Source organism: Limanda limanda, chromosome 9, assembly GCF_963576545.1.
Source record: "Limanda limanda chromosome 9, fLimLim1.1, whole genome shotgun sequence".
NCBI classification, from domain to species: Eukaryota; Metazoa; Chordata; class Actinopteri; order Pleuronectiformes; family Pleuronectidae; genus Limanda; species Limanda limanda.
The window spans coordinates 21,071,990-21,099,012 of NC_083644.1; the positions used below are offsets into that span (position 1 = coordinate 21,071,990).

The 27,023-nt window shown below is 41.2% G+C and overlaps 1 protein-coding gene across 6 annotated transcripts; it reads right to left on the reverse strand.

Annotated features, from left to right (window-relative positions):
• Positions 1 to 247: 247 nt before the first annotated feature.
• On the reverse strand, positions 248 to 26,211 carry tcf3b (transcription factor 3b). Of its 6 annotated transcripts, none has more exons than XM_061078467.1 (21): positions 25,677 to 26,211; positions 22,504 to 22,600; positions 20,423 to 20,495; positions 15,144 to 15,217; positions 14,466 to 14,538; positions 13,939 to 13,979; positions 13,589 to 13,721; positions 12,838 to 12,884; positions 8,242 to 8,341; positions 8,042 to 8,142; positions 7,619 to 7,712; positions 7,377 to 7,435; positions 6,788 to 6,863; positions 6,158 to 6,219; positions 5,784 to 5,975; positions 4,465 to 4,573; positions 4,118 to 4,271; positions 3,763 to 3,816; positions 2,946 to 3,208; positions 2,049 to 2,200; positions 248 to 1,888 (listed from the first exon to the last, which is right to left on the reverse strand). In XM_061078467.1, the coding sequence occupies exons 2-20, from the start codon at positions 22,576 to 22,578 to the stop codon at positions 2,055 to 2,057; spliced, it is 1,926 nt and encodes a 641-aa protein (XP_060934450.1). In that variant the 5' UTR covers positions 22,579 to 22,600; positions 25,677 to 26,211; the 3' UTR covers positions 248 to 1,888; positions 2,049 to 2,054. The 6 variants fall into 6 exon arrangements, with proteins under 6 accessions (XP_060934450.1, XP_060934448.1, XP_060934447.1 ...); XM_061078465.1 differs by having other exon boundaries at positions 2,946 to 3,187; positions 4,465 to 4,576; positions 7,619 to 7,742; XM_061078464.1 differs by having other exon boundaries at positions 4,465 to 4,576; positions 7,619 to 7,742.
• Between the last annotated feature and the right edge of the window lie 812 nt (positions 26,212 to 27,023).

Below are 27,023 nucleotides of genomic sequence, written 5' to 3' on the forward strand. Positions count from 1 at the left end.
AAATAAGGTGAAAAGAAAAACTCTTACACGGTACTGAGAAAACCCAGGAACACAACTTTGAAAATGAAGGCGATCCACATTTGTATGGTAGCTACATTCAAAAACCAGTTGCATAATTACTGTTAGAGACAAAATTCCCCTTCCCACATTTTTCCTCGGCACCTCGCTGCTAAAGTCAGCGCACTTTAACAAGGTCGCAGCAAAAACTCTGTCCACATACACCCCCGCCCCACCCCCCCCCCCCCATGGAAAGAAAGAATTAATCTGGGTAGCTGATGATATGCCTTACAACAAAAACTGGAATAAAGTATATACCAAACGCTTTCAACATTTGTCTTTCATCATCCGTTGACCCCTTTTCCTCTGTCGTTCAATTGTGAATTCAATTTTTGAACATATTCATTTAATTGTCAAATATCCCCTTTTTCAGCTCATCTACAATACACTCTAAACTTCAACTAATATTGCCATTTATGTAAAAAAATCTACAATGTATAGACTAACAAAAAATATATATTTTTATATATATTTAATTTTGAAAAATGAAACATATCAGAGTAATGTATGAAGTGAATTTACACGTCACACTTCTCTCAGTAAGAAACTTGACAGACTTACTCGGAGGAAGGTGAAGGGCTGTAATTCAGTGGGAATGCTCGTTAAGGAAAAGAAAGCCTTCGTTACACAAAGACTTGTCTGCTTCAACAACTGCGCACTGATGAGATCCCTCTATCAAAAGGAACCCAGATTTTTTTGTCTTTTTTTTTTTTTACAGAAGATCAATTCAGGGGTAAAAACGTGGAACTGTTAAGTCTGCTGGCATCGTCAGTAACCCATTTCAAGAAAGTAACAGCACGGAGCGCTGCTCACCACTTCGTCTCAAATGGCTTTTTAGGGGACCGAAATGCACGACAGGTCGACACTCAACTTCCAGCCTTAACCTATACAACTGTGCTTTGTCTCGTCCATGACTGCTTTAGTACATAAAGCAATACAAAACCCTGAACCTATGACAAGGAACCACTGGAGTTAATACTAGAATTTGTGGTCAACACAGAGGAAGAACAGTTTTGTAGTTGACAGATTCTATCGCTTGGAAAATCCTTAACCTTCAAGGAAGGAGTCCTCGATTTCCAAGTCTCCAGACGCCTCTTGGGACGAGACTGGGCTCCAGTCGGAGACAGTCTCTAGGTCAAAGTTCCCGTTTTTCATGAAAGCTGCGTTTGAACTGTAAAAACTTTGACCTTTCCTCGTGACCTATTCACAACCCAACTCAAACATTTCATCAAGGAAAAGTCACAGAATTTAGACAATTCAACTTCAACTATAGGCTTGGTTACATAACATATGTAAGACTGTACCATCACGCTGGGAATGACATACATTAAAAATAATTGCTCATACACATAAGCAATCCCTTACAATAAATGTTCCTCATGTAAAGCAATTTGCTTAAATGTCAATTAGAAAACATGTAACAATTAGGCACAAATCCTTGATTTAATTTGTGTTTGATTAGGTCTCCTTTCTTTCACCAGAGCACCTCTCGGCAGTGTGTGAAGTCCCAAATTTGTGGCAGGACGTAAAGTACTCCGGCGTTCCATCATCGTGTGGAAACCAAAACTTGAACAAAAACTGTAAATGTATAAAACAAAGCAAAACTAAAAAAAAGTTCTTCACATTTGAGCTTGTAGTCATGGTTGGGAGTGCGACAAACAGGCTGTGTCAGTTTTGGCAGTATGCATGTGTGTACGAGTGTGCGAATGTGCATCTTGAAACTTGAACGGACAATACACAGACATGTCCACATAAACACACACTGAGAATAATGGGTGGAAGAAAATTGTTAAGGCCACATCCTCTGACAGCCAAGGAAACAGCACCAGATCTGTGAAAGAAAGACAAAGACATTATGCAGCAGCATCGCTACTAAATAACAACTGCAGAAAAACAGTGAGGATGATGCTGACAGCTAAATTCTAATAATGTACAAAATAGATACATTTCATTCTGAACTATTATTTTATTAGTCATTCATGAGGACCTACCTGGTGTTACATGTGGCCAACTGGATTGTGTCCATCTCCTCCCATACCGGGATGGCCGCCTGAGAGCTGCATCGTTGCTTCACCCACCACCCCAGACACCTTCTCCTCCTCGCGGCGTTTTAAACATGCTGCCTTGGGGTTAAGGTTACGCTCTGATGGAGAAGGGAAAACCATCAGGCCACATCAGTATAATGAAATAACATATTAAATCTACCAAGATGCTATAGCACTAGCACTGACTAATAGTCAAAACGCACTCTATAGCCCAAGCCTTTTTAAAAAAAAAAAAAAAAACTAAAACGCAAGGGGTTTCGGAGCAGCTGACGGTATCGACAATGTTTACAAAAGATATTTCTCAGCCTCTGAAGCAGATAGACATGTAATAAATAACATATAAAGCATGCTTCTATAACTGAAGCGCTGAATGCAGAGCACAAGCGCTGCGGACATTTCTTAATTCTTAGATGACGTCGCTTTATAATTATGACACTGCTGCTTCAGGATCAGGACAGACGCTCATGGAAGGTTCGGTCTGTGTCTGTTTCCTCCTCACTTCTGACCTGAGCTCACTTTAAACTTTAACAATAAACACCACATCGGTTGGGTGATCAATTATAGGCCAATAAACTATTTAATGAAAGCCAAAACTGTTACGTTTCAATATGAAAATTCTTATATATTCTATTTGAAATGCATGGTTTAAGTACAGATTTGTGAATGAGGCCCAATGTATTTTATCAGTCACATGTCTTACAGGAGATGCCATATCTTCTGGCTCTCAGGGGAGAAGGATGCAATTGCCGCACCCGGTCTTTGAGGCTTATACAGGCATCAATGGATCTGGTCTAAATGGGTTAACAGAGGTAAACATAAGTGTGCCTCCTCTTGCAAACTGACCTCTGACTTGTTGTTCTAGGTTGAGGATGACATTGACGGCTTGGTGCAGGATAAGAAGTTTGGTCTGAGGTTTGTCGTGGCTTAGGTGTAACTGGCACATCCTCCCAAGCTCCTTGAACGCCTCATTGATGTCCCGTACTCTGAGACGCTCGCGGGCGTTGTTAGCCACTCGCCGTTCCTTCTCGCGCTCCATCTTCAACTCTGGGGGAAGGTCCTCATCATCTTCTTCTTCATTGTCCTGACTGGTGTCAAACAGAGACGAACTGATCAAATGAAAACAGTTGAAAAATTAGAAATAAAAACATCAAACCAAGAAGTGTTCATGCTACACACGATAAACATTTAGCACCAAGAGCTGGACTAAACGTTTTACTGAATGGATGTGCTAAAATGAGATGTGTGGGCAGTTAATACTATATGAACGTGAGAAAAACATTATCCAAGGGGCAGCATCTCCCACTTCAATGTTGACTCCACAAACATTGGATAAGTTGACTTTCAATGGTATAAAATACTGTTGTACCTGCATGTTTCATTCATCAATGTAGTTCAGCTTGAATCAGTTTGTTTATTTAAGCATCTCTGTGATTTGTTGGGTGGTTTTGTACTGTGCAGTTTGTTCAGGGGGTAGTTTTTTAAATGTGTTCACGACAACACATTTGTATTTTAAATCTGAACACTACCCTCTTAAACTCCAATAATTCTGCCGATTGAAGTTCACATTTTAAACAAACGTGACATAAACATGTGCTTTGAGTAATTGTTTGCCAAGAGGCTGCAAAGCACAAGACATTGATTCTCTATCGTTGAAACTTACTCATCTTTCTGTTCTGCAAGGCTAGAGAGCAGCTGGAGGGCTAACTCCTCCTTTCTGAAAACGTGAAATGGGGGGAATTTTGACATTGTTAAACATCTAACAGAGACTGGGCTATCAGCACGACACACAGGAAATAGTAGATAACTGAGGGGAAGTACACTTCAAAAAACAGCTGAACATTTGGGAGATTTCGTTATCAAAGATTTTACTAAATATTCTTATGTCTGACATTTGCCAAAAGAAATTTCCCACGTTTGGGAGATTAAAATCTGCACTGGAATTTAACAGCGATTCAGTGGTTTCTGGTTAAAAGCAAAAAGAGTGAGAAATACTATGAAGTAAATAACAACTTTACCGTGACCGAATACGTGCTAGCTTAGAGTCCTTCCTTTCATCCTCAGACTTGTCTGAAACAGAGTTTTCATCATCCTCTCTGTCTTCTCGGTCTTCTCTCTTGATGTCTGAGCTGCTGGAGGAGTGTGTAGAGCGGGCCAGTCCACCAGGGAGACCTTAGGACAAACAAATAAACGTGAGGATGCAATTCTATAACAAAAATATTTCCCTTTCAAGACATTTACTTCATAACTTCCTCTTTTCCGGGGGGGATACTAGCAGAGGCACTAAACCAATCTTTAATTTCAGTACTTCAATGCAAACTACAACAGAGGTTCTGCTAAGTAACAAGATGTTAGCCAAACTCACTGGTGAAGCCTTCTGGTTGACCGGCTGAGGGTGTGGGTCCAGAGGCGTGGTGACCGTGCAGGAGAGTGCTGCTGGGAGGAAGACCTGTGGGCTCCTCATGCTTTCCCCCCTGCTGATGAAAGCAAAGAACAATGATTTGAGTCTCACAGGCTCAGACACAGAAACACCACCAACAGGCTGCAGAAGTTCTATCAACCAAAGAAATTGCTCCAACTTGGAGTAATCAAACAGAGCCACTACAAAAGACAAATTATGACATGGCTAATTAACAATGTTATTCATATTGTTTAACATTTGTGCAGATCTATGGCTTTTAATTCAGGGAAAATAATAAATTTTAGAATAAAGGACAGGATGGTGAATGGACCTTGTACATTTGAAGGTCTTCTGCACAATTTAGGTTACCAACTACCAGTAGATGTAAGCAGGTGTTAGCGACCACCAGCAGATGTTAGGGGCATAACTTCAGTTGTGCACCTTAGCGTCATCAAGTGTTTTGGCCTTGTTATTAATGATACAGGCCGAACTTAAACGCGGAGGCTCAAAAGGTAAATCTGACTGGCAACTGGCTTGTATGGCAGAATATAAAAACGCCATGAGGCCCGCTCAGTAGCTCAGACATAATCACCTCTTTGCCTTTTTTAAACTAAACACTTTCCCCTTTAGGAAGATGGGACATGGTGGAGACCCCATATCCCTTGTATGCAAGGCTTGTCTGTGGATCCGCAGATCTTTGAGCAACCTGATGGTGGATGCTGCAGTGAAACCCCTGCAGCCAACCTCCACATTGGAAACTATTGCCTCGGTGCTCTGCCGCAAATTATATTTTTGACCAGCAGATGGCACAAATGAGTGGGTTAGACAGGTTTTTCCCTCATGAAAAGAAAAAACTAAAAAGCAATTTTGAATTTTTTTCCCTCATCGATTCAAATACAAGGTTAATCTATTTAAAAAAAAAATAGGTTGTACAACATAAAACTGCAATATAAAATCATGATGCCCAATCAGCCTTTATTTCAGTCACATAAAAAAAATTCATGATGTACTTTTCGTTCTTTAAGCCATGTTACAAAAAGTTTGTATTTCTTATTTTGATACCGGCACAGCATCTTCAACAAAGGATGACAGATGTAATTACAGTACTTCCCATAACAAATCTGAATCTCTACTCAAACAGTGTAACCACACATTCCTTGTAGAGAAGTTTCAATGCTCAGTATGTTTACGATAAAATTAAACATAAGCGCTAATTTACACCCCCCCTTTAGAAGTTGCTTTCAAACACATATGAAACTACTTGAGAAGAACGGGTGACTCACCATAGCAGGATGTCTGTTGCTGAGTGCAAGACTCGCATTGGGAAAAGCTAGGGAGAGGCCTCCGAGGCCCCCGTTGTGTACTGAAGACAGCAGGTTGTGCATGTCAGAGTGGGCTCCTTCTAAGCCAGGTCCCACAGCATGGCTACGCAGTACATGAATGGCCTCCTCCAGACGATCCTCCATTTTGTTCTGCTAAAAAATACATGAGACACGCACTTAGATATTTACATAAATACAAGCTAGGGAAAGCTAATATAGACACACGGTTTAATTATGATTTAATCAAGGCATTTCTACTTTAGTGTGGGACGAATATAATACAGCCACTTCATGTTTCCAACAAACTGAAGGAGCAGAAAAATGTCTGAACATACCAGTGCATGTGGTGGCCCATCATAGTTGGGTGTGGTTGGTCTTTGCCACTGTGACTGAGCTCCTGCAGAGAAAAATATTTGGATAGTGTTAAGTGTTAATGTTACTTCACACCAGATGAAGCAACAGACACGTTTCTGGGCTTAAGAACATTTAATATGCACAGGATTATTTTAGCTCCAACAAGTTCACCTGATTAATTTCTCTGTGCAAAGCAAAAAAGGTTGCAATCAAACTGAACAAGCTAAATGATTTGATCTGGTGCAGGTATTCTGTGGCTGTAATAGAGATATTTTCCATAATTCATGGTTGTACGGCAGAGTTAAAAGTAGGCATAAGAAGATATAAACCACCTGAACTGAGTTTACCAGCTGACTAAATACTGCTCTCAGGTTGATATGAATCTGAGATCAGGCCAAGGTAGAACAGAACTGATGCGAGTAAGAGAAAAATAAATGATGCAAGGATTTTTTCCCCCTTCATATTGCTGTTAAAGATGATGCATAACAGTGTGAGTGGGGATGAATCCATTAACCCCCCTATAATTGTTTTATTTTTTATATATAAGGAGTAGTAATTTGGGCCTCATATTCTATAATCATATATCTGTGTGCGTACGAACTGAACTGCACCTGCAATCGCCTGAGGGGATCCAGGAGTAGACGGAGCTGAGGGGAAGTTATTACTGTTGTGGTCCGATGGGTAAATCTGAAAGAAATTAACAAACAAACTCAACGTAATGAACATTATTTAATATTCAATATGTATTTAAAAACAACAAAAACACAGAAATGCATTTCAATGCAATTAAGTTGAAAAATGCAAACTACTGTGGGGCAATATGGAAGAAAATGTAACTATTTTCCACTTTATAAAATACATTAATATTATGATATACACAATTCGTTTACTATAAATCTTACTGGCAACCTGAAAATATTTAAAACACATCATGGTATTATAGTTCAGTATAAATCAATTATTAGGGCTTTAAACTGTTTGTCACTGTTGGGACATTCATTAGTTTTGAATCAAACCATGAACATACTAAATAATAATCCACTGATGTTTTTATTTGTTCTGTTCTTCATACAAATCTCCTGAAAACATTGCACTGTCACTTTGTCAGAGGAAAATAAAATCCCTGTGAAAACCGTTGTAATTGTTTTATTGCCCAGCACTAATTTACAAAACCAACAGCAAACAGAAAAAAGGACTCACTGAGGCAAGCGCCTTCCCAATCTCATCTCCTGAACTGCCAGCTGTGGTGCCTCGGTTGGCTGCAGAGACAAAATAAATAACGCGAGTCAGATGACCCGTTAATTTATTTTTGGAAGAAGGAAAAAAAACACACAGACACATTGTGTGTATATATATATAAAATTACAATGGGAGTTGAATCAAGTGACAGATGCATCTCAAGACTTTCGTGTTATTATCAGTTTATCACAAAAATCCCTTACACATGATGCCTTCTCCGTTGATGGTGGGTGCGTGGTTGTAAGTGGTGGGGGCCGAATGGAAGCCGTTGACTTCGCTGCCGTGCAGAGGATAGTTCTGTGGGGACAGAGGCAGGGGATGACGCTTCTGGAGAAAAGATACAAGCAGCCTCATAAGAACATACACCTCTCAAAGAGAAAAAATGCTTTAATCAATCTCATGAAGGAGTTTTAAGTTTAATTACTCCATATGTGTTAAGTGTTAATGGATTGATAAAATAATATATCTCAGATGAAATTTATTGAAACTAAAATCTTGGCTTAATGTCAGTATGAGCAATAATAGAAGATATGCATAACTACAAAGAAAGGAAAACATGGAGGTGAAGTGGAAAAAAATAAGATGACACAGAAAACTGGAATGAGACTGAGGCCGTTTCTACCCACCATTCTGTCCTGCGGGTTAATTGCGGAAAAGGAGCCTGGCTGTCCAATGTGAGGAGAGTTGCCCAGCATGGCAGAGTAGCCAGAAGATGACCAGGGGTCTTCTAAGAAAAGAGAAGACACATTTAAATAAATGAAAACAGCTTCAGAAAATGGAATTACAGGATGAAAATGATTTCAGTGAACATTTTTGTAAAGGTTACCTTGCATGTAGAAGGAGCCAGGGTAGACAGCTCCAGGCTTAGCACCAGGATATCCTCCATTGTCTCTGGTGTACTCTTCACCAGATGTGGAGGCATACACCTTAACAAACATGCAGACAGAATGCAATTAGTCAACAATTTCTACATTAATACACTTGAACATGGATATTTTACGGTTCTGGATAAATATCGATTTTCCTGTGCAACCACAAGCATCATGAGAGACGAGGAGTAATGTATCGATCCACCCTATCCATGCTATAGAAAAGCACCAGCTTTAAGTGGCCACAAGATGGCAAGAGGGAGTCTGCCGTTGGAGTAGGAAGGCTGACTCCTCGCCTGTGGAGGAGAACGCAGCGGCCATGGCATGCTGGGCACAGCTACGGCTTGAATCCCAGTGCACAGTGAGCACTTCCTCTAGCTCCCAGGACCCCAGTGACATTGCACTGCTGGCCTGCAGCCCCTCCCTATACCACGCTCAGTATCAGCTCACACACATACCTTTCAGTGAGCCAACACACACACACACACCCATGAACACGCCACTTGCAATACCACATTCTACATGGCTAGAAAATATGGAAATGGTCAACTCGTGTCAAACTGGACATTTTATTGAAGCACCTTAAAAGTCCAATCATACATCCCTTGTACATATTGCAGATAAAAATGGATGCTAGGACTCTACTAGACACAGATTGAAAACGGACATGAGAAGCCTTCGGTTTCTTGACACCATCGGCTGCCACTCAGTTGTCTTTTTCCTCTTTTCTTCTACAGCACATGGCAGATAGAGGAAGAGAGAAAAGAGAATTGAGGCTACGCTGCAAAGAATGCTAATCCAGAGAAGGGATTTTTTTCTGTAATTTGATTTAACAGGGAGAAGTGGAAAGGGAATGGAGAGATGCACTTCTAATTACAGAGCCATCTGCCTGTTCCTGGACCACATCCAACTCCACAGGCAGCTGGGCTGAGGAGAGGGAGCGACGAGAGGGAGAGAGAGAGAGAGAGATGGGGGCTGGGATCCAGTCAGCAAGAGAGAGCAAGCGAGCAAGAGAGAGAGAGAGATGGCGAGGGCTGTGGGTAGGGGCTGGTAAAGGGGCAAGGGGGAGGACTGAGGGGGGGAGAAATTAAGGCCCTGATGATTTATGAAATGGGTAGAGAGATAAGGGGTGTTGACGGGGGACAGGAGAAGGTAATCTAAATGACTTAAACAAAGCTTGATATGGCCAGGGGAGTGTGAAGGAAACAAGGGATTTAAAATGATCACGGTTAATTCAGGGGAAAACATGACGGAGATGGCTTCATTTAACAATAGGCTTTGAGTTGTTCTTTCACGGGGAACAATGTGGAGTGAATCCTGCTGCTCTAGATGGGAACAGAGAACACAATGACTGGTGCTGCTGGATAATTGTATTCTCGGAAAGAAAGGGGATTTCTAGGGTAAAATCCTCAACTAATAGGGGTTTAATGTAATTCAGGTTATGACCATGTAAAGGTCTCTACGCTAGAAAACACTGGTTGTGGCAAAGGGGTGGAGAGAAGATAAAGATTAACATCAAACTAACCTCAAAGCGCTTTATTCGACCACAGGGGTTTTGTGGTTAGTGTAGTAGACAACTAGGGGGCAGAGGAAGAGAAGTTCCTCCATTTGTTGGATTGTTGCAGAGGAGACAGGGTGAAGGTTCACAGGGTTAAGGGGATGATCTTGTGTACGGACATTGGTGGGTTAGAGAAGTCAGACAGCTTCGGGGGGGAAAATGGTGAAAATGGCCTGTTCAATGCCGCTGTTATTTGACCATTAGCTGATATACAGCATCTCGATTTAAGTGACAGAAGTAGATAAAGAGAAAAAGAAGAATGTGTTGAAGAGAAGAAGGAAGAGAAGGAGTGTGGGTGGGAGGACAGACCACAGGATCATCATCGGCAGTCATTAATCTGGGCTCAGACACGAGGCTAAGAGGCCTCACAAGCACCGCGCCTCACAACTGGGTCACTCACAGGGGGGAGGCCCACCCAGGCCATCATGTGGTGAGGCGTAGGCGGAGGGCTGGGTAAAATGGGGGGGGGGTATCACACACACACCATTTGCACTAAAACCATGCGGCCATCGTTCACACTGCGGGGAATCACTCTGAGGTTCAGACAGCGAGAAAGCCACCAGACAGAGCATTCACACTCAATCTCTGTGAGGAAATCACCATGGCAAAGAGCGTCTACACGCAGAGGTTTCAGCAGCCACTTCTACACGACAACACCTAGGTCACAGAAGATACTTCACTTCATTAATGTACAAGAATTCGGGACATGGATTAAGCAGAGAGTTCACAGAGTCCGAGCGTGATCCGTCTCTGACTATTAGTCGATCTGACATGAACCCTCCTAATCAATGCAGCCAGCTACTGTAGATGCATCTGTTCATCTTAAACCGAGATAGAGGCGGAATGCAGCACTGCTAACACTTGACATCCTTTCCTCCTAGATAACACATCCATGGCTCTGTGATTTGGACCTAGTCAGCCACATAAATCCAGGGAATTTACTTCATCCATTTGTTAAAAATGCATCGGCATGGGCATGAATCTATTTCCATGCTTCTGCTGGAAAAATGTGCAGGTATTTGACCCAGCAAACCTTACAATTCTTTTACTTTGACATGTTCTTCACAAACACATGCTCATCTTGCTGACATCAAGGCACCGTACTGAGACCCAGATGCCACATGAGCGGAGATTCTAAGTGTCCATTCCCAGTTTATTTTTTGGGTCATGTTTGTCATCTGATAACTACAAGTAGCGCGAGGATGGGGTTACAGAAAATGTTTGTGCAATGGAAGTATTTCCATGATTCAGTGACAGCTCAGGCAGCAAGACAGGGCTCTACTAGCAACAGCATCAACTGCAGGGCAGGGTCCTTCTGACACGAAATATCATGTTTGCTGTCTCATAAAGCAACACATCAGGTGGTTCAGGGCCAGGAAGGAACCTGACTTTATATAACAAATATTAAGGAGTTTTTGCTATGCTTTTGTCAGCATCACCAATAAATTACATAGATTGTGGTGGCCCATCAATGTTTCACAATGAACAAAAACATTATTAACAAATTAGAATAAAAAAAGCAATTTTCTATTAAGTGTTTTCATTGTTGTGTAGGAATAGTCATAATGGGCAAAAATTATATTTTAATTTAAACATCATTTAATTTATAATAATAAAAATACGTTTTTTTTTATGGAAAGAGAATGACAAACGGTAAAACATTTTGCAAACTTAAGGAAGCTCAATTATCTGTCGTACATCCTCACTGTGTAGTCTATAAGCATTATATAATATAGACTTTTTGTTATATTGCTATTGGTGACGATTACATTTCTACAATTATTGATGTTGTTTTAAGGCCTAGCCCTACTGTATCATTGTAGAGCCGTGCACAGTGCTCAATTGAACACATTGACCAAGGACCCATCAGTCATAGTCGAACTGACTAATACATCATTAAAACATCCAGGAAGTTTTTGTCATCTTCAGCAGGCAGGCAGAAATCGACCACACACTGACCCTGTGTTTATGGTCTTGGTCTTTCGGAGTGAACATGAGTTTGCATGTTCCACTCTGGGTTCACAGCTACTACTACAAAATCTAATTCTGTGAGAAACACTATTCAAATAAAGGAATCTGCCTACGGGTCACTGAAGATCCACAGTTACTGGAATTGTACGGACGAAAAAGCTTCTAATCAGCACACAGTTTTATATAATATAATATATTATATAAATGGGCATGAGTTGGACAACTGCAACCGTATTCAATTCTTTGTCACGTCACTTTAAAGTAACAGTGGAACTCATTCAGTATAATCTCAAACATCCATCAATGACTAGTGTTTCCAGCTATGTGTGGAACTGCCAACAACACACAAGCTGCATCAGCTGCTGGAAATTCTGGGCCCACTGACAAAATGTGTCACTTGGTAGAGTAAATCAAACTATAGGATACTGCAAACTTCTTAGACCTTACATTTAGGTTAAATAGCACTTCAGGATAATTCAGTTAAAATCCACTTGAATTTTAAGGACCAAACATCGGAAATAACAATTTTTAGTAACCAAACCACAAAATGAATATTCAAAGATTAGTTTGCTCTTTAGCCAAATAGTCTTTACTTTCCCCTGTAATGATGTAAAACAGATACAAGATGCAATAACAGATTGGTAAAACCTAGGTCTTAATAATCAAACTATCGAAAAAGGCAAGTTACCAGACTTGACAAAGTAGCTCAAAATCCTATAAAAGTGCTTGTCTACATGACAACCAGACCCCAAACAGCACTTGACACCACTCGAGTCTAGTGTAGGGACAACCACAGTGATGGTGTTTATTGGGACCCGAGTTGCCTGACTGTCAGGTTGTGGAGAGTTTGACTGAGGAGGAGATCTTTAGCCCTGTCTGTCACAGAGTTGCTCAAGCAGAGTGAGGAAAGCAGCGAGTGTGTGTCGGTGTGCAGCATGTGTGTGTATTGAGAGAGATAGGTAGAAACACAGAGACAGAGAGGACTGGCTGTGAGCTGTGAATGCGAGCATAAATAAGCACTCACCGAGGATGGCAAGCCGGGGGGTTTCCGAATCTTCTTTGGCTGGGTTTCTACATACGGGCAGACAGAGAACCAGTGAAAAAAGGTGAAAGGGAGAAACCAAAACACAAAGGAGGATGTAGCAAAGACAATGTGTTTGCCAGTGTTATGTCAGTTCAGGTGCAGTTTCTTCATGCACTCACTCTAATTTCAACTGCAAACTGAAAAATTGAAAAACTAGCTGCGGCAAGTGTATGCCAGCCTGAATCTGTACGTCAGTGTGCATGAAATGACGCTTTGCAATCATCTGTGCACAGCTTGGTTTTTAAAATGATTTGAAAAATGTATAAAAACAAAAAAAAAACAAAGAAAGAAACAATGACATAAATGAGATTTGCTCCTATAATTTCATTAACAGCGGAGGTAAGAGTCAAGATTTCTTCTAAAACAGTTAATAGTCATTATACAATAAACAAACAACTCTTGTGATAAGCAATTTATTGTTAGAATTTTTTTTTCAACAAAAATACCAATGATTTGCTTTTCCTAACCTTTTAAAATTGAATATTTGCTGTTATACTAATATGCCATAAAAACAAGCATTTTTGTACGTTGGACAATTTAAAAAAAGTTCTACGAACTTGTTATAAACATTTTGAACCTAACCATTAATCAAAACAAAGAAAATATACAGCAGATAATCAAGGAAGGCAAATTATGGAAAATTTAAAAACAGACAAAGAACAATTCTTGACAATTCTCAAGTCTATCTTACCTATGCCTCCCTCAGGCGGCCTTCTCCTGGGGTTGTTGGGGTATGATTGGTAAAACTGGGAGCCAGACTTAAGGCCAGAGGGGGACATGGCATCTGGGCTGGGCATCGCTATGTCACTGGGAGGAAAACCAGGCTAGACAAGACAGAGAGAGCGAGTAAAGATTTACATACAGTGGCATGGGAAAGCACAGCAGAAACAAACAACCTCTGTTCTAGGAAACGAAGACGGTTAATTCAAAGTGGTTAACGTGAAAAGAGAAGTGAAAAAGGAGGGCTTCCTTTACAGTGATTAAAAAAATATGAATGCATCTCTAACATAGGCATAGCTTTGTAGTGAATAGGTAACATACCTGGCTTCCAAAGGGAGGGTACGGTGGCCTCTCATTTTTACCTGGAGGATAAAAGTGGCGATTATTTATGCTAGTGAAACCCTGAGCTGTGTACACATATTAAGAGGCAATGATGTGTGCTCAAACAAATGAAAAGTAGGTTTTCTCAAGTACAAAAAGTCCAGAGATGATCTCCCCCTTTCCGTACGCTCAGCTGCATAAAGCTGCCTGCCAGACAAAACCCCAGGGAAGGTTTCTGCTTCAGTGCCCTAACATCCCCAACACTCAACGACTGAACGCAGGCACACACACACGCGCACGCATGTAGACAGACATACATATTTTTGCCACACGGAAAACAATTCTGTAGTCATAACAAATTACGCAGAACAGTCCAATTGGCCATAATCAACATGTTTATTTTAAAACTGGAGTGAGACAAAGCAACATTTCCTTTGGCAATAAGAAGCAAATTCAGCCAATTTATATACTCATCTTCCTACAGTGCAAAACAAATTCTGCGTGGTGTTTTTACCACACTAGCTTACCTGCGATTCCTGAACTGATGAACGGAGAGGACAAGCCTTCATGCTCACTGTAGTGGGATCCTTCTCCATATCCCTGCAGAAACCAAATACACCACGTGAGAAGCCTTATAAAGAACATACAGCCATTAAAACTGGGTAAATAATTTTTACTAACAAACGTAAATGACAACCCCTGTTTAAGGTTAAACCCAACTTGTTAGCATACCTACATGGCTTAGCAGTTTCCCTCCCTCTGCTTTTCTGTCTTACTAACAGGACCCATGCCAAACATATCTGCATCAGCTCTGGGGATTCAAACTGACTTTCTTAATTATTAACTTGTGGTAATCAAAGCCTGCTGCATCTATTTCACCCCCTGTTCCTTGTATTTACACAAGAGTTGTGCCAAGACAGTTACGGCGGATGTGAAGCTGCAATTACTGGTGGGCTTCCACAGAGGTTCTTGGCTACCAGAGCGCTTGCCAACGCGGGAACCTGAGCCAAGCTTATTAAGTATAAAGTAAAACTACCACTTCAAATCAAACATGGCACACTGCAGAAAAACAGCACAACGCTGCTGTGCTGGGTGGGAGAGAGAGGATGTGTTCATCATGCAAGTGTGTGACAATATCATGGCATCTGGTGTTAATGCTTAGATCTCCAAACTTAAATTCATGCATGTGTGTATTTAGATCTTACCCGTCCTTGGCTGAAAGCGGGACTGTTCTGTTCTGCCGGGCCCCAAGACCCAGAGCTGCTACGCTCGTCTATTGCTGAAGAGAGAAAGACAGTGTTAAAATCGACACGGAGGGACACAGGAAGCTGGTCTGATTGGATAAAATGATAAAGCAGTTTGGGGGAGAATGTAGGCAATCACCAAATAAGAACATATACTTATTATCCTATGTGTCACTGCAGATATGTAGTAATACCCTAAAGTTGGAGCCATATCAAGGAAACCTGTCACCACATCCTACTCTCAACATTTGATGTTCTTAAGTGGCCACAATGGGCCTGCACAATCCAGGAGAGAGCATCACTACTGATCAAAGAAGCTGCTGTCGCATTCGAGATGCAATGCAACATTCGACCAGTTCTAGGGAAAGTAAAATACCACATAGCAAACACTGCTCAGTTTAGCTATTAGTGTTTTTTGCAGACACTGTATAGCAGAAAATGAATCATTCACATCCCTAATGTCATCCAAGAGGATAAAATGTCATCTTAACCACACTCCGATTCCATTCTGTCAATTTGACACATACAAACGTGAAATAACGTACTATAAAAAATGCAAAATCAAATCATTATTTACTGTATTTTAGGTAAAGAAAGGGGAGATGTGTGTCACAAAGGAAAAATACAGCCAAAAGACTGGTGGAGCAGAAAACTCCAAAATACCCCCATCATCCCCTTCTCCCTGTCTTATGCACTAATGCTATCCAGGCTCTCTGGAGACACAGGGCTTAATTGCATGCTGATTTGCATAATTGTGCATATTAATGTGGTTTCCTTATGAATATTCATATTTCGTCTTTGATTTTTGCCTAATTAAAAAAATGTGTGTGAGAAAGCAATGAGCGGGTGGAAGGAGAATGCAAGGGGACGAGAGGGGGGAGGGAAAGCGAGCGGGAGAAAGAGGGAGGAAGGAACAAGAGTGAGAGGGGTCTGGTCGAGATCAGCCTGGCTGACGAGTGAGAATGAGTGATGAGACTAACAGAGCGGTGCAAGCACCTACACACGCTGCGACAGCCATGATCTATGGAGCTGATGCCGGTGGCATGGAGAATCAGGCGAGCAGGGAGGAGAAGGGACCTCAAAAAGATCGGCCTCGCTCGCTGTCACATCAGCCCTACTGAAAGTCCACGGCCATAATGCACCGCTTCACCACCATCAACCATGTCCAATGTACAGGACACTGGTGATGGGTTCTCTGCTAAATTAGGATGACAGACTTTATACAAAGACACTTAAGCCAAAGCGTGGTGCCAGGTGAGGTGATTCCAAATTAGATAAACATCCACTTCAGAGAGGAGACATCAGCAACAAGGTGGTTTGCTCGCAACTGATCTATGAATTATTTTAAGGCAAACCAAGTAAATTGGCTGCAGCTGTAACAAATACATCTGATAAACTAAAAGGTATTTTCTAATGAGCTAAACACAATAAATGCAGTAGAAAACACACTAAGCCATACAGTACAACTGTCAACAATTAACTGCACTGAGTAGGCTTCCTGAGCTAACAAGTAGTCAGGAGCGCAAGTTCATAATCTTCACAGCTATTTTCAATACAACACTCATCCGCCAAGAAGCCTCCATTTGGCCAGCGGGGGTGCAGAGGATAGAGCGAAAACGCGGCTGTGCAGGAGAAGTCTGACAACATTGTTTCACACTTACTGGAGTAATTAACTCGGAGGCAATTAAAACAAGGTGGAAAGCTGCTGAGGTGAAATGATGCTCCGCCAGACTAGAAGAGCCCGACAACAGAAGAAGGATATTTCTATTGTTCCTCTCTCGTCATGTTTTTTACAAAACAAATGGACAGTCACCACTGGCAAAAATGATAAAATATTGCAGTATGGTCTTATAAATGACCAACCTTTGACTGCATGTTCTTAAACATTTTTTGAAAAAAGGCATATTTAAAGTTCAAATCAAAAACAAGATAAGTTCCATTTCAAGTGGGTCATTGATACAGGACAGTAAAATATTTTTAAACCAACCTTTTGTCCCTGACCTAAAACGTTGGCTCTTCACACTTAAGGCGTCTGCATTCTCAAAGACAAACTTCTAATTTTGTCCTTATTTGATCACTTTCTTAACTCTAAAGCTTTTTAAAAAACCTGACAACTAAGTTAAAGTTTGTCTTTATAATCTTTCATAAAAGAAAACTTGAACTTAAAGCTACCATGCTACCACTATTGGATAATTAAATCCCTTTATTTAAAAGATTTAATACTTTCAAATGATTCTTATAAGAGCAGTTATTAATAATAGAATGTATAATTTGCTTGTTTTGTGCTGTTCATTATATCATATTGGCAAAAACAGAAAATAAGATTTCCTTGTTTTTCTCTTTAAAACAAACGTACGTAGTAGTTTTTCAGTGCCTTGGAATACAAATATTAGTTAATGATTTAAATAGTTTCCAAGTGTTTACTGATACGTTCTCCAAACGTCTGGGTCCAATTGTGAGGAAAAAAAGGTTGCTGTATGAAACAAATTTTAATAAACACTTAATGGTTACTGTGACCTGTCGGTATTTATAATTAGAGGACATCCAGGAGTGTTCATAAACACATCATCAAGCACGTGCTTACTTACAAATCTAATAGGAGAATTCATGCCTTTGTCCAACAATAGACAATTACAAGTGAAAACTTAAACTGTATTTATGTGCTACTCAGTTGTTGATACTTGCTGTGTCCATGATGGAGGAATTATTCTCCAGGAAGTGTTGAATTAGCGACTACTAAAATACACAAATAAGAAACTGTAAAAGATGTAGTGTTGGAAAGAAAACAGGCTCTCTGGTCCAATACGAATTCAGCCAGATTTTGACATGGCTACTGAGAATGTACTTCCATTGAAATTCACAAGGTAAGACAAATACTGACTCAAGTCCCAAAAAAAATATTTATTTTCTGAGCCACAAAGCCTTCTCACGGCTGCAGGCTATGAAAACATCTAATTTCGTAGAAGACGGAAATCACAATCCTTTGAGATTCCTCTTTCTTGAAGTCTTAGATTTTCTAACTACAACCCACCAACACACAGAGAAATATATGACCGTGTGCAGGGATACAATTCAGAGGGCAAAAGTCAAACACAACTAGCCAGCGAGCCACTGGGTGTGACCACATGTGTAATTTCACTGTGTTTGTTGTGATCTCGGGGAAGTGAGCATGTTGTGTCCCGTGCATGTGTGTGTTTGTGTGTGAAGGGGGGGTTGAAGACGTTGCCAGCAGCTGCAAAGGTGACAGAGGGGACGCCTGCCTGAAGGCTTGGCCAGCTCCCACCACACACCATCACACTCAGCCGCCCCTACTTCTCAAACCTCCCACACTTCTTGCCAATCCTCTCCTCTTTCCTCTCTCCCCTCCCCAAACACACACTCACGCACACTGGCCACTGAGAAGGGGAGAAGGACGCTTAATGCAATTAGCACCCCTCTGAGTACTTTTGTGTTGATGAATAGAGGTGGTCTGGTGGTCCACTGGGCTGCCCACTGCTGTTCCCGCGCTGCTGACTCCCTGAATATACAAGCTGCCTAGGTGACGTCATAGATGGACATTGTTCTTTAATGGTCATCATTTTATAATAAACGAATTTCCTGGCCTATAGCCATACAGTGTTTCAATGAGTAGTGTGCTATGACTTCTGGGTCCCAGAATATAATCCTGTTAACAAACCCAGCCATTGTATAATAATAAATCAATTCAAAACATAATAAATCACATTCACTTTATTTGTCCAGTTTTCCTCCACAGATGTACGATGTAAATTAGTTTTCTTCCCAATATATAAGGAAAATACTATGTACTACATTTATGATACCATACTAGTCTACAAGAAACTCCTGGGCTGGAATTCACAGATGTTAGCAATTAATCTACCAAGTGTTATTCGAGGGTACCTGCAGATCGCCCAAAGTTTAACGTGCCAGCTTGAAGTACCGCATAAAAATGGGTGTCAATGACCAAGGGCCACACTTTAGGACACAAGCCGGGGGGAGGAATTAACTCCTCACTGCTTAGTAATTGCCTGCTGTAATAGAAACAAACAGAAACCTCCCTTCCACAGGCTGATCCCTATTCAACAAGCTCTCTCTTCCACTCTGGCCACTCACTGCATGCTGGGCCAGTTTAAGAGGCTGTGAGCTGGGGGTGAGGGACATTGTCTCGGACTCAAGCCATTTCCTGCAGATCAGTGGGGGTAAGAGCCCTGTGCCGTGTTGGGGGAGGAGTGTTTTACACTTCAGGGTGGGGGAGTTGTTTCAAGTCCATAAGCCCCCTTTTTTGTCTTTGTTCCTTAGTGGCCAAGTTCTCACTCTGGGGAACACTGGGGAGTGTGACTCGATTTCACACGCAAGGTTGGCAGGGTGACAGGAACCAAAGTAATCCAACTTACTAATAACATTCAAGGAAGAGAAGAAAGCTAACCCAGAGGCGTCAGGTGTTTAAGGGGGGGGTTAAACGGCATCAAATCGGAACCTCAAAACAGCGAAATAATGTTAACCTCAAGGAAGAGATTGTTAAACTCAAATCCATTTAGATGTATTAATAAAGCAGAGTTTAGATTTTTCATAACAATACTACTATGGGCCTCGAGGGATTTAAAGCCACAGTCCATTTTCTCCATGTCCCAAAGACGTGTCAATGCTACATTCAGGAAAGTTAAGGAGCCAAAAACAGTTATTAAAAAGTTTTCTACATAGATAACCATCAAGGAATCACAACATAAAAAGGCCAGAACTACACCTCAACACGATGCTAAATGGTCATATATTCAAAAACAACTTACATCACTCAATCTCTGTATACAATCAGTTCAGGGTATAAGCACAAGCACAACTGTTCCATCTGCTTTGAGCCCCACATATACCATTTACATCTACAACAAGGTGGTGTAAGATCTCGAAACATGAGTATTAAAGTGAAACTGAAACATGCGAAATACCACAGGGGTTATGAGGGAAACTTTTTTGTGAGTTGACCTTTAAAAGGACTTGCTTTACTCTACCAGCTGTAAACTGAAAACATGTTTATTGGTTCACTAAAAATCATAGATTTCTTCATATTTAATTAGTATATGGTTGCTAGGCAAAAACTGACATGTAGCCAGCAATATCACTTATAACCACACAGTGATAAGTGAAGTTAAAAAAGGGGGGGAAACAACATTTGCCAAGACATACAGGAAATACAAATCCTTCTGAAATTAGTCTAGGTCTGAACATTGAGGGGAGAAACTTACCTGATCCGCCAAACTGACTGCTGGCAAGTGTCATTGTCCTGTTCTTCCCATTGGCTACTGGAGGCGCGAACATCTACAAGACAAAAGAGGAAAGATACTGTAACGAGGAAATCAAAGGACGACACACTTCACACATTGTATTTCCACCATGAACACCACATACACTTGAATAGCTGTAAAGGTCTTTTTCCTCAAGGCACTTCAGTTGAAAGGGAGATATTAACTATTCCTTGATTGGTTAAATGGTTGATTTAACCCGTGGACGACTTTGATTCAACAGGAAGAATTCTATCAAAGACTATCAAGCTACATTAATCCTCAAATCATTATTTGCAAATTAATGCATTTAAAAACACTTTGTTAATTTTATTTTATTTAAATACAGATGAAAGTTTTTGCCCCTGAAAAATACAGCATTTTGAAGTTAAACCTTTGAGACATGAAACGAGAAGTATAAAGTAATTAAACTTCTAAACCACTGACAATGAGCACATGACCCTAGTCAGGGAGCCACTGTGGGCTTTACCATGAGGCTATGGTGTGGTCTAAGTATCTGCTGTGTGGGATCTTTCAGTGACATGCTCTACGGTTCAAAGCAAACCTTTTTGTGTAATTTGGATACCATAAAACCATCTGACAGTACCATGTATGATCTTAAAAAACATTTACAAAAAAAACAAAAACAGGGTATGGTCTAAAGCACTACAAAATAAGAATGACTTGGAAACTAACTTTGTTTCCACTACATTTGATCACAGATCTCTCCGACATGTTTGGCTTTATTCAAGGTCCGTGTCTAACGTGCATTTTTGTGACCAGCCAGCAAATAAACAAGAGTAAATTTGTTTGTACAATGTTTGACGGTTCCTCACCCATATTACAAATGTCATATTTTGACAAAAACATCTGCTGATATAAACTGGCAGCTGGTCAATCTGAGTTTTTCTAAAACAGACCCAACTGACTAATGAGAACCTCCCGTAACCCCCCTTCACAACAAGGAGTGTTTTGTCCTTTATGGGGGGAAGTTTATTTTAAATAACAGTTCTGTGGCTTAGAATAGGACTACAACTATCCGTACAAGTCAAGATAGTGTCACAGAAGACAGCTATACAAAAAAAAATGCACATCAGTGCATTTCCAAAAATCACTAAAACAAAGCTACCCCGATATTCTGTAGTTTAAAAAACCCTGTGAGCTACAGTTCGGAATTACCTATTTTATCCCATATATAATAAATACATATATAATATAAATTTTCCACAGCAAGCAATTTAGCTTTTCCGTCTCTACATTTTCACATAGGAGAAGAAATGCCTACTTTGTTCCTTTCGGTTTATAAGATGTTTGTGTTAGCATAAAGCTAAAAAAAAAAGGGGCTTCATGGCAAAATGAAAAATAGGTAAATAAAAGTTGAACCGAAAACATCTGTAGAAAATGTCTGGAGGAAACCTCTGACAGCATCCCTGAAAATATTTTCCTTAATACTAAAAATACGACAACGAAACGTAGAAGCTGTCTGCTCAGCACAGTTCATACATCATGTCCCCCCCCCCCCCTGCCTCACCCTCAGATTCTGTTAACAAGACAAATAGAGGTGAAATTATTCCCAACATCTCATGCAGTCATTCCTGTTTTCTCTTGTGTTTTACCGTGGGTACCAGTTGGTTTCAGAAAGTTTCAACTTCCTTGTTGCTGTATCTCTGCATCACCTACATAATTGAGTAACCTACATTTAAAATGTGAATCATTTTCACCATTCACCCTGAGGTATAGCAATATTCTTCAAAAGAAATTGGCACTAGCTCTGTGTGCCACGAATGAGGGAGGGAAATATCCTCAGCTGACATAACCTGTTGTTAAAAAAAAAAAAAAGGTTTGGAGTTAGATGTTGCTGATTTAGAGAAATTAGGCCTCCCACCAAAATTCTTTCCACGCCCCTTTCCCCAATTCTCCAGACCTCCAACTTTCTTCTGCTCTCACCCAGACCTGTATCGCATTCTTTAAAGCTCTTTCTCCCAGTGCCACCCACCTACCACTGCCACCCCGAACCACCCAAGACTGCTCTCCCACTCTCTTACCGCACTGAAATCCAGGAGGTCGTTGAGTTCCTTGTCAGTTCCCACTGCAGCCATTCTTTGCTGCTGTTCGTTCATACCCTTCAGTCTCTAATAAACCCTATGAGAGAAATTTGCAGATACAGGGTTTTAATGGCACTAGCAAGCACAAAGAGAAGTTACATGTAGTTTTTTAAATAAAAAACAGGGGGATGATGGTAATGAATGATTTGAACTACTCTAGCTTTGCCATCACAAATCTTGTATTAACCCATGTGATAATGCATATTGGCAAGTTAAGCTCCCTAAAGATAATGGTGCTGGGGTGCACTTTGTCAGCCGTTTTCTTTAACAAAAAGCAACTCTCTCTCTCTCTGCCATTAAGTCTAATTTATTCTATTATTAATTTAAAGATGAGACTATATCCTAGTGAAAGCAAATCTTGTATACCTGTAAAGTAAAAAACATGAGAACCAGTGACCGTCTATTGAGTCTCCGTTGGCCGCAACCCACGGCTCAAATTACAAACACGCTGAACCGCGGACCTACGAGGGAAAACACTACCTACATTTTAGGCAGGTCTACTAAAAAAATGCTTATTTCTCCAAGACACTGCCTTCACATGCAGGCAGCACAAGAGACACTGCCATGAAATGATGCATTATCTGCCTTTAGTCAAACACTACCAAGTAATGACTTCAAGTAAAAGAAAATCGTCTTTCATTTTACGCAACCATGGCAAATAACACAACCATATGTCGATCATTGCTACATAAAAGAGAATGTAATACATTTACAATTACAGACATAATTAGGACTATTGTTAGCCCAAGGAAATATGGGTGAAAGGCAGAGCTAATGACTACATGCAAACACGTCATTACCAAATTACCATATGTCAACTCAGAAAGAACCTTGTCAAATGACACAGTGAGCATGAATACTGGATTTACTCTGTGTTTTGCATTCCAACGCAAGCACGAGGCCGCTCTCTGATGCCGAGCGGAGGTTCTGCAAGCCTCACTTGGAACTAGCGGTAAGGGGAGCGAGTGGAGAAACAGAGGCACTTGGACACCAACAGGTGGTGTGCTTTTACAGCCTCTTTTGTGACACAGAACTAGCATAATAGATGCAATGAGGGGGAAAAAATAAAGAAAAAAGATGGATATCGCAGACGAAATGCCAGTTTAACAATGTCAATGTCAACAAAGAAAACGCAGAAGATTTGGCTTTATACAAAGAAATAACAATATCAATCTTGTACCACTTGAACACAAAACAGACAAAAGTATTAAATTCAACAATTCTTTTTCTGTGTGTATGAAATCAACACTGTTCACTTCTTGCTCTTTATAGTGACAGACAAAGAGTGCAGCCCAACTCCAGTGAACCAAGGCGAGCAGAACTAATTTAACCTTGAGACAAGGGAAGGAAGTGAACACACAACACATCGCCCCAAATGTAAATAGGCTAGGGACATGGCTGTCAATGCTTTTCCAAACTTCTGGATAGGCCGGGCATCGAAAGACTTTAAGACAAAACTTTACATTCCTAAATATCTTTAAGCAACTGGGGCAAAGGGAGCAGAGCACATGGAGGGGCTTAATGTAACAAAATGGCATCTTCAGCTACTGCTGGATCAATATTTGAAGCAAGCAGATTAGGGGTCTTTGTCACCCCACACAAGGCAGAGGAGGCAGGTCATTCTTCACTAAAGAGCCTAGTGAAACAAACCACCCGCTTAAACAAACGCCGTAAGTATACAATAAAAAAACTTCAATATTTATAATAAATCTATTAGAGCAAACACAGCTCGAAATTTGTTTACCACTTAAATTTGGTTTTTGTTTTGGACCACGAGTCAGTTTTTGGCCATGGCTTTCAAAACACAGCAGTGAGCCAAATCAAGTTTTTTTTACACCATGTTGTGTGTTTCTTTTTTTTACAATTCAGTGCCAACGTGTTTTGCTTTTTTGCTGCCACCTGCCAAAACAAATGTTAACATTAGAGCAAAGTAAACAAATATAACATGCCGTTTATGTCACTGCTATTACTACTGGAGGAACCACGTACCAAAACAGAAAAGCCACATTCAACTGTTGATTCAAAACACAGCGGCTGTTAACATTCAGTGCCAGAAAACGTTATTATTATAAAAAAAAAAATGACAATAATAATAAACACTTTTTTGGGGGGAGTCAAGCGGTTTAGAACAATGACAATAAACATGTAGGGCACCACAGGATGTAGGGCTGCACATTATTTGATCATCTCCACTAGGCCACATCCAGGGCCAGACTGACAACTAACCCATTCACCATTTATGTGCCCCCCCCCCCCCCCCAAAAAAAAAAAAAACTATGTTGACATCAGCCTCACATCTAATTAAAAACAAAACCCCTGTCTTCCCGGTGAGAACCCGAAAAAAAGAAAAGAAATGCGCGTAGAAACAAGCGCAACAAGGGGCCGTGGGAGGTTTGGAGAATAAAAAAAAAGGCGAAATATTACTGCAAACTTCAGGCAACGAAAACACAGAGAGTCCTCCTTTCCTCCACATATTGAGGTTCAAGTCGAGCAGTGAGGGAGTTGAGAGGTGGAGGCGGTGGGGGGGGGTGGGAGGGGAGCAGGAGGAATTTCCTGCCAAATGTGTAATAAAATAAAGTCGAGCTGGTGGCCAGACACTTGCACAGAGGAATGTTTTAAAGGGCGAGCAAATGGCCTTTTTTTTTTTTTTTAAATGGAAAAGTTTGTTTCGCGAAAATACGCGCAGGGCCCCAGCAACACAAAGTTTAGCTCAAATGCTCGGCGGCGTTCAAAGACTTCACATTTGCACACACGCAGGCTCAAGCTAGCTGCTGCGGAGACACACGGTGGAGAAAAAAACAAAATGAGGCTGGCGAGCAGAGGAGAACCCTTCAGAGGGGTCTTTTCTGTTTTAAATGCGGGACAAAGGAGCAGTTTCCTCCTCTCCGGGGTCGAGGCGGACACCATCACACACTCGGCTCGCCACCTCAGACCAGACGAGGGGGGGAGAAAAAAAACTTAACATCCCCCCGCTTTAAACCACACATTCCCGAAAAACTTTTCGAAAAAATCGAGAGGCGTCGAGAGGAGAAGAGAAATGAGGTGCCGATGGAAGCCCGGTCGAATTCATGCAAGTTGCCCCCGGAAGGTGAAGTGAAAGAGTGTGTTTTTACCTCTCCGCTCCGAGGGTCTGGTATCCGACAGGAAAAAGAAAAGAGACTCGCAGGAGGAAAAACATAAAACTTCAAGAGAACCTCGACCTCAGCGCCTGAAACGCATCGGAGCCCCGTGCTCTCTCTCTTCCTTTTGTCCCGGGAGCGAGCTCTGCAGCGCGCACACGTGCTCGCTACAATGTAACAAGTCCGTGGGCAAACAGACCTATTGTAGCAACTAATGTCGCCGCTTCCTTTTTTTGTTGTTACAACTGAGATGATTTCATTCTTCTCGCAGACATCTTCACCACCTCCGTCCACATTGTCAGACGCAACGGCGTATCCCTCCGCACGAACGCGAGGGGCCTCTACGCCACAGCGGTGTCCGATTTCAAACGCCTACGAGCACAGGGCTGGTTCTACGGAGCTCGGCCGGCGGCTCCACGTCCACCAAGGACCACCGCGACGGGGGGGGTGTAGCACCGAGGCCCGGTTCGGGGTTCCGGCTCCGGGGTCGGCGAAATGCGGGAGCGCTGCGAGGACTAGGTCGCGCGGCGGAAGGCTATCGTAAGAAAGTTACCTGCGATTACACAGCAGCGGCTTGACGAGATGGCACGATAAATGCGAAGGCGCCCGGCCAATGGGAGCGCGAGCTGGGTTGATTGACAGCAACGGCAGCCAACGAGCGGCCGGAAGTGAGAGGAGTCCCCGCCACCTTCCTGACGCTCACTTTCCCTGTGTGCGGAGGGAGGCTGGCTGAGGGGCTCCAACATGCCCGCTGACATCACTTTATCTCTGTGGTTGCTGTGTCCTCCGCTCTGCTTTCTCCTCACAACAATGTACTCTACACACGGCATGGAAATCATTCAGATTTCTTTACAATTAAAACTACATTAAAGAATGTAAGTTCCATTTAATTTAATTCATTTTATTCCCATTAATGTTAACGCTACTGAAACATTTTTAAGTAAGATTCATTACGAGCTATTACCTGCTTATAGCTACACTAGCCATTACTTCTACAACTGTTAGCTGAGTGCTTTTAATGTTTTTTTTTAATTATTATAATAACCTCCTGATATGTGTGTTATTATCAGAATGGACTCGCCTATTTTACTTGTTGTTAGGTCTTTTATTTATATGTTTAAACTCAGCATTCAAGCTACATACACATAAGATGGTCTGGTTCCAAATTCATATTTTGTCCAGCTGATTATACTAAAAAATGATCATAATTTGTCACGTTATATCTCAATTCATCAATTATTTGGCTCTTCTATGTAATGTTGGGGCATTGTTTTTGAAAATCACTATTATAATTTACCAAAAACACCTACATTTCCTTTGGGATCAATAAAGTATCTAAAT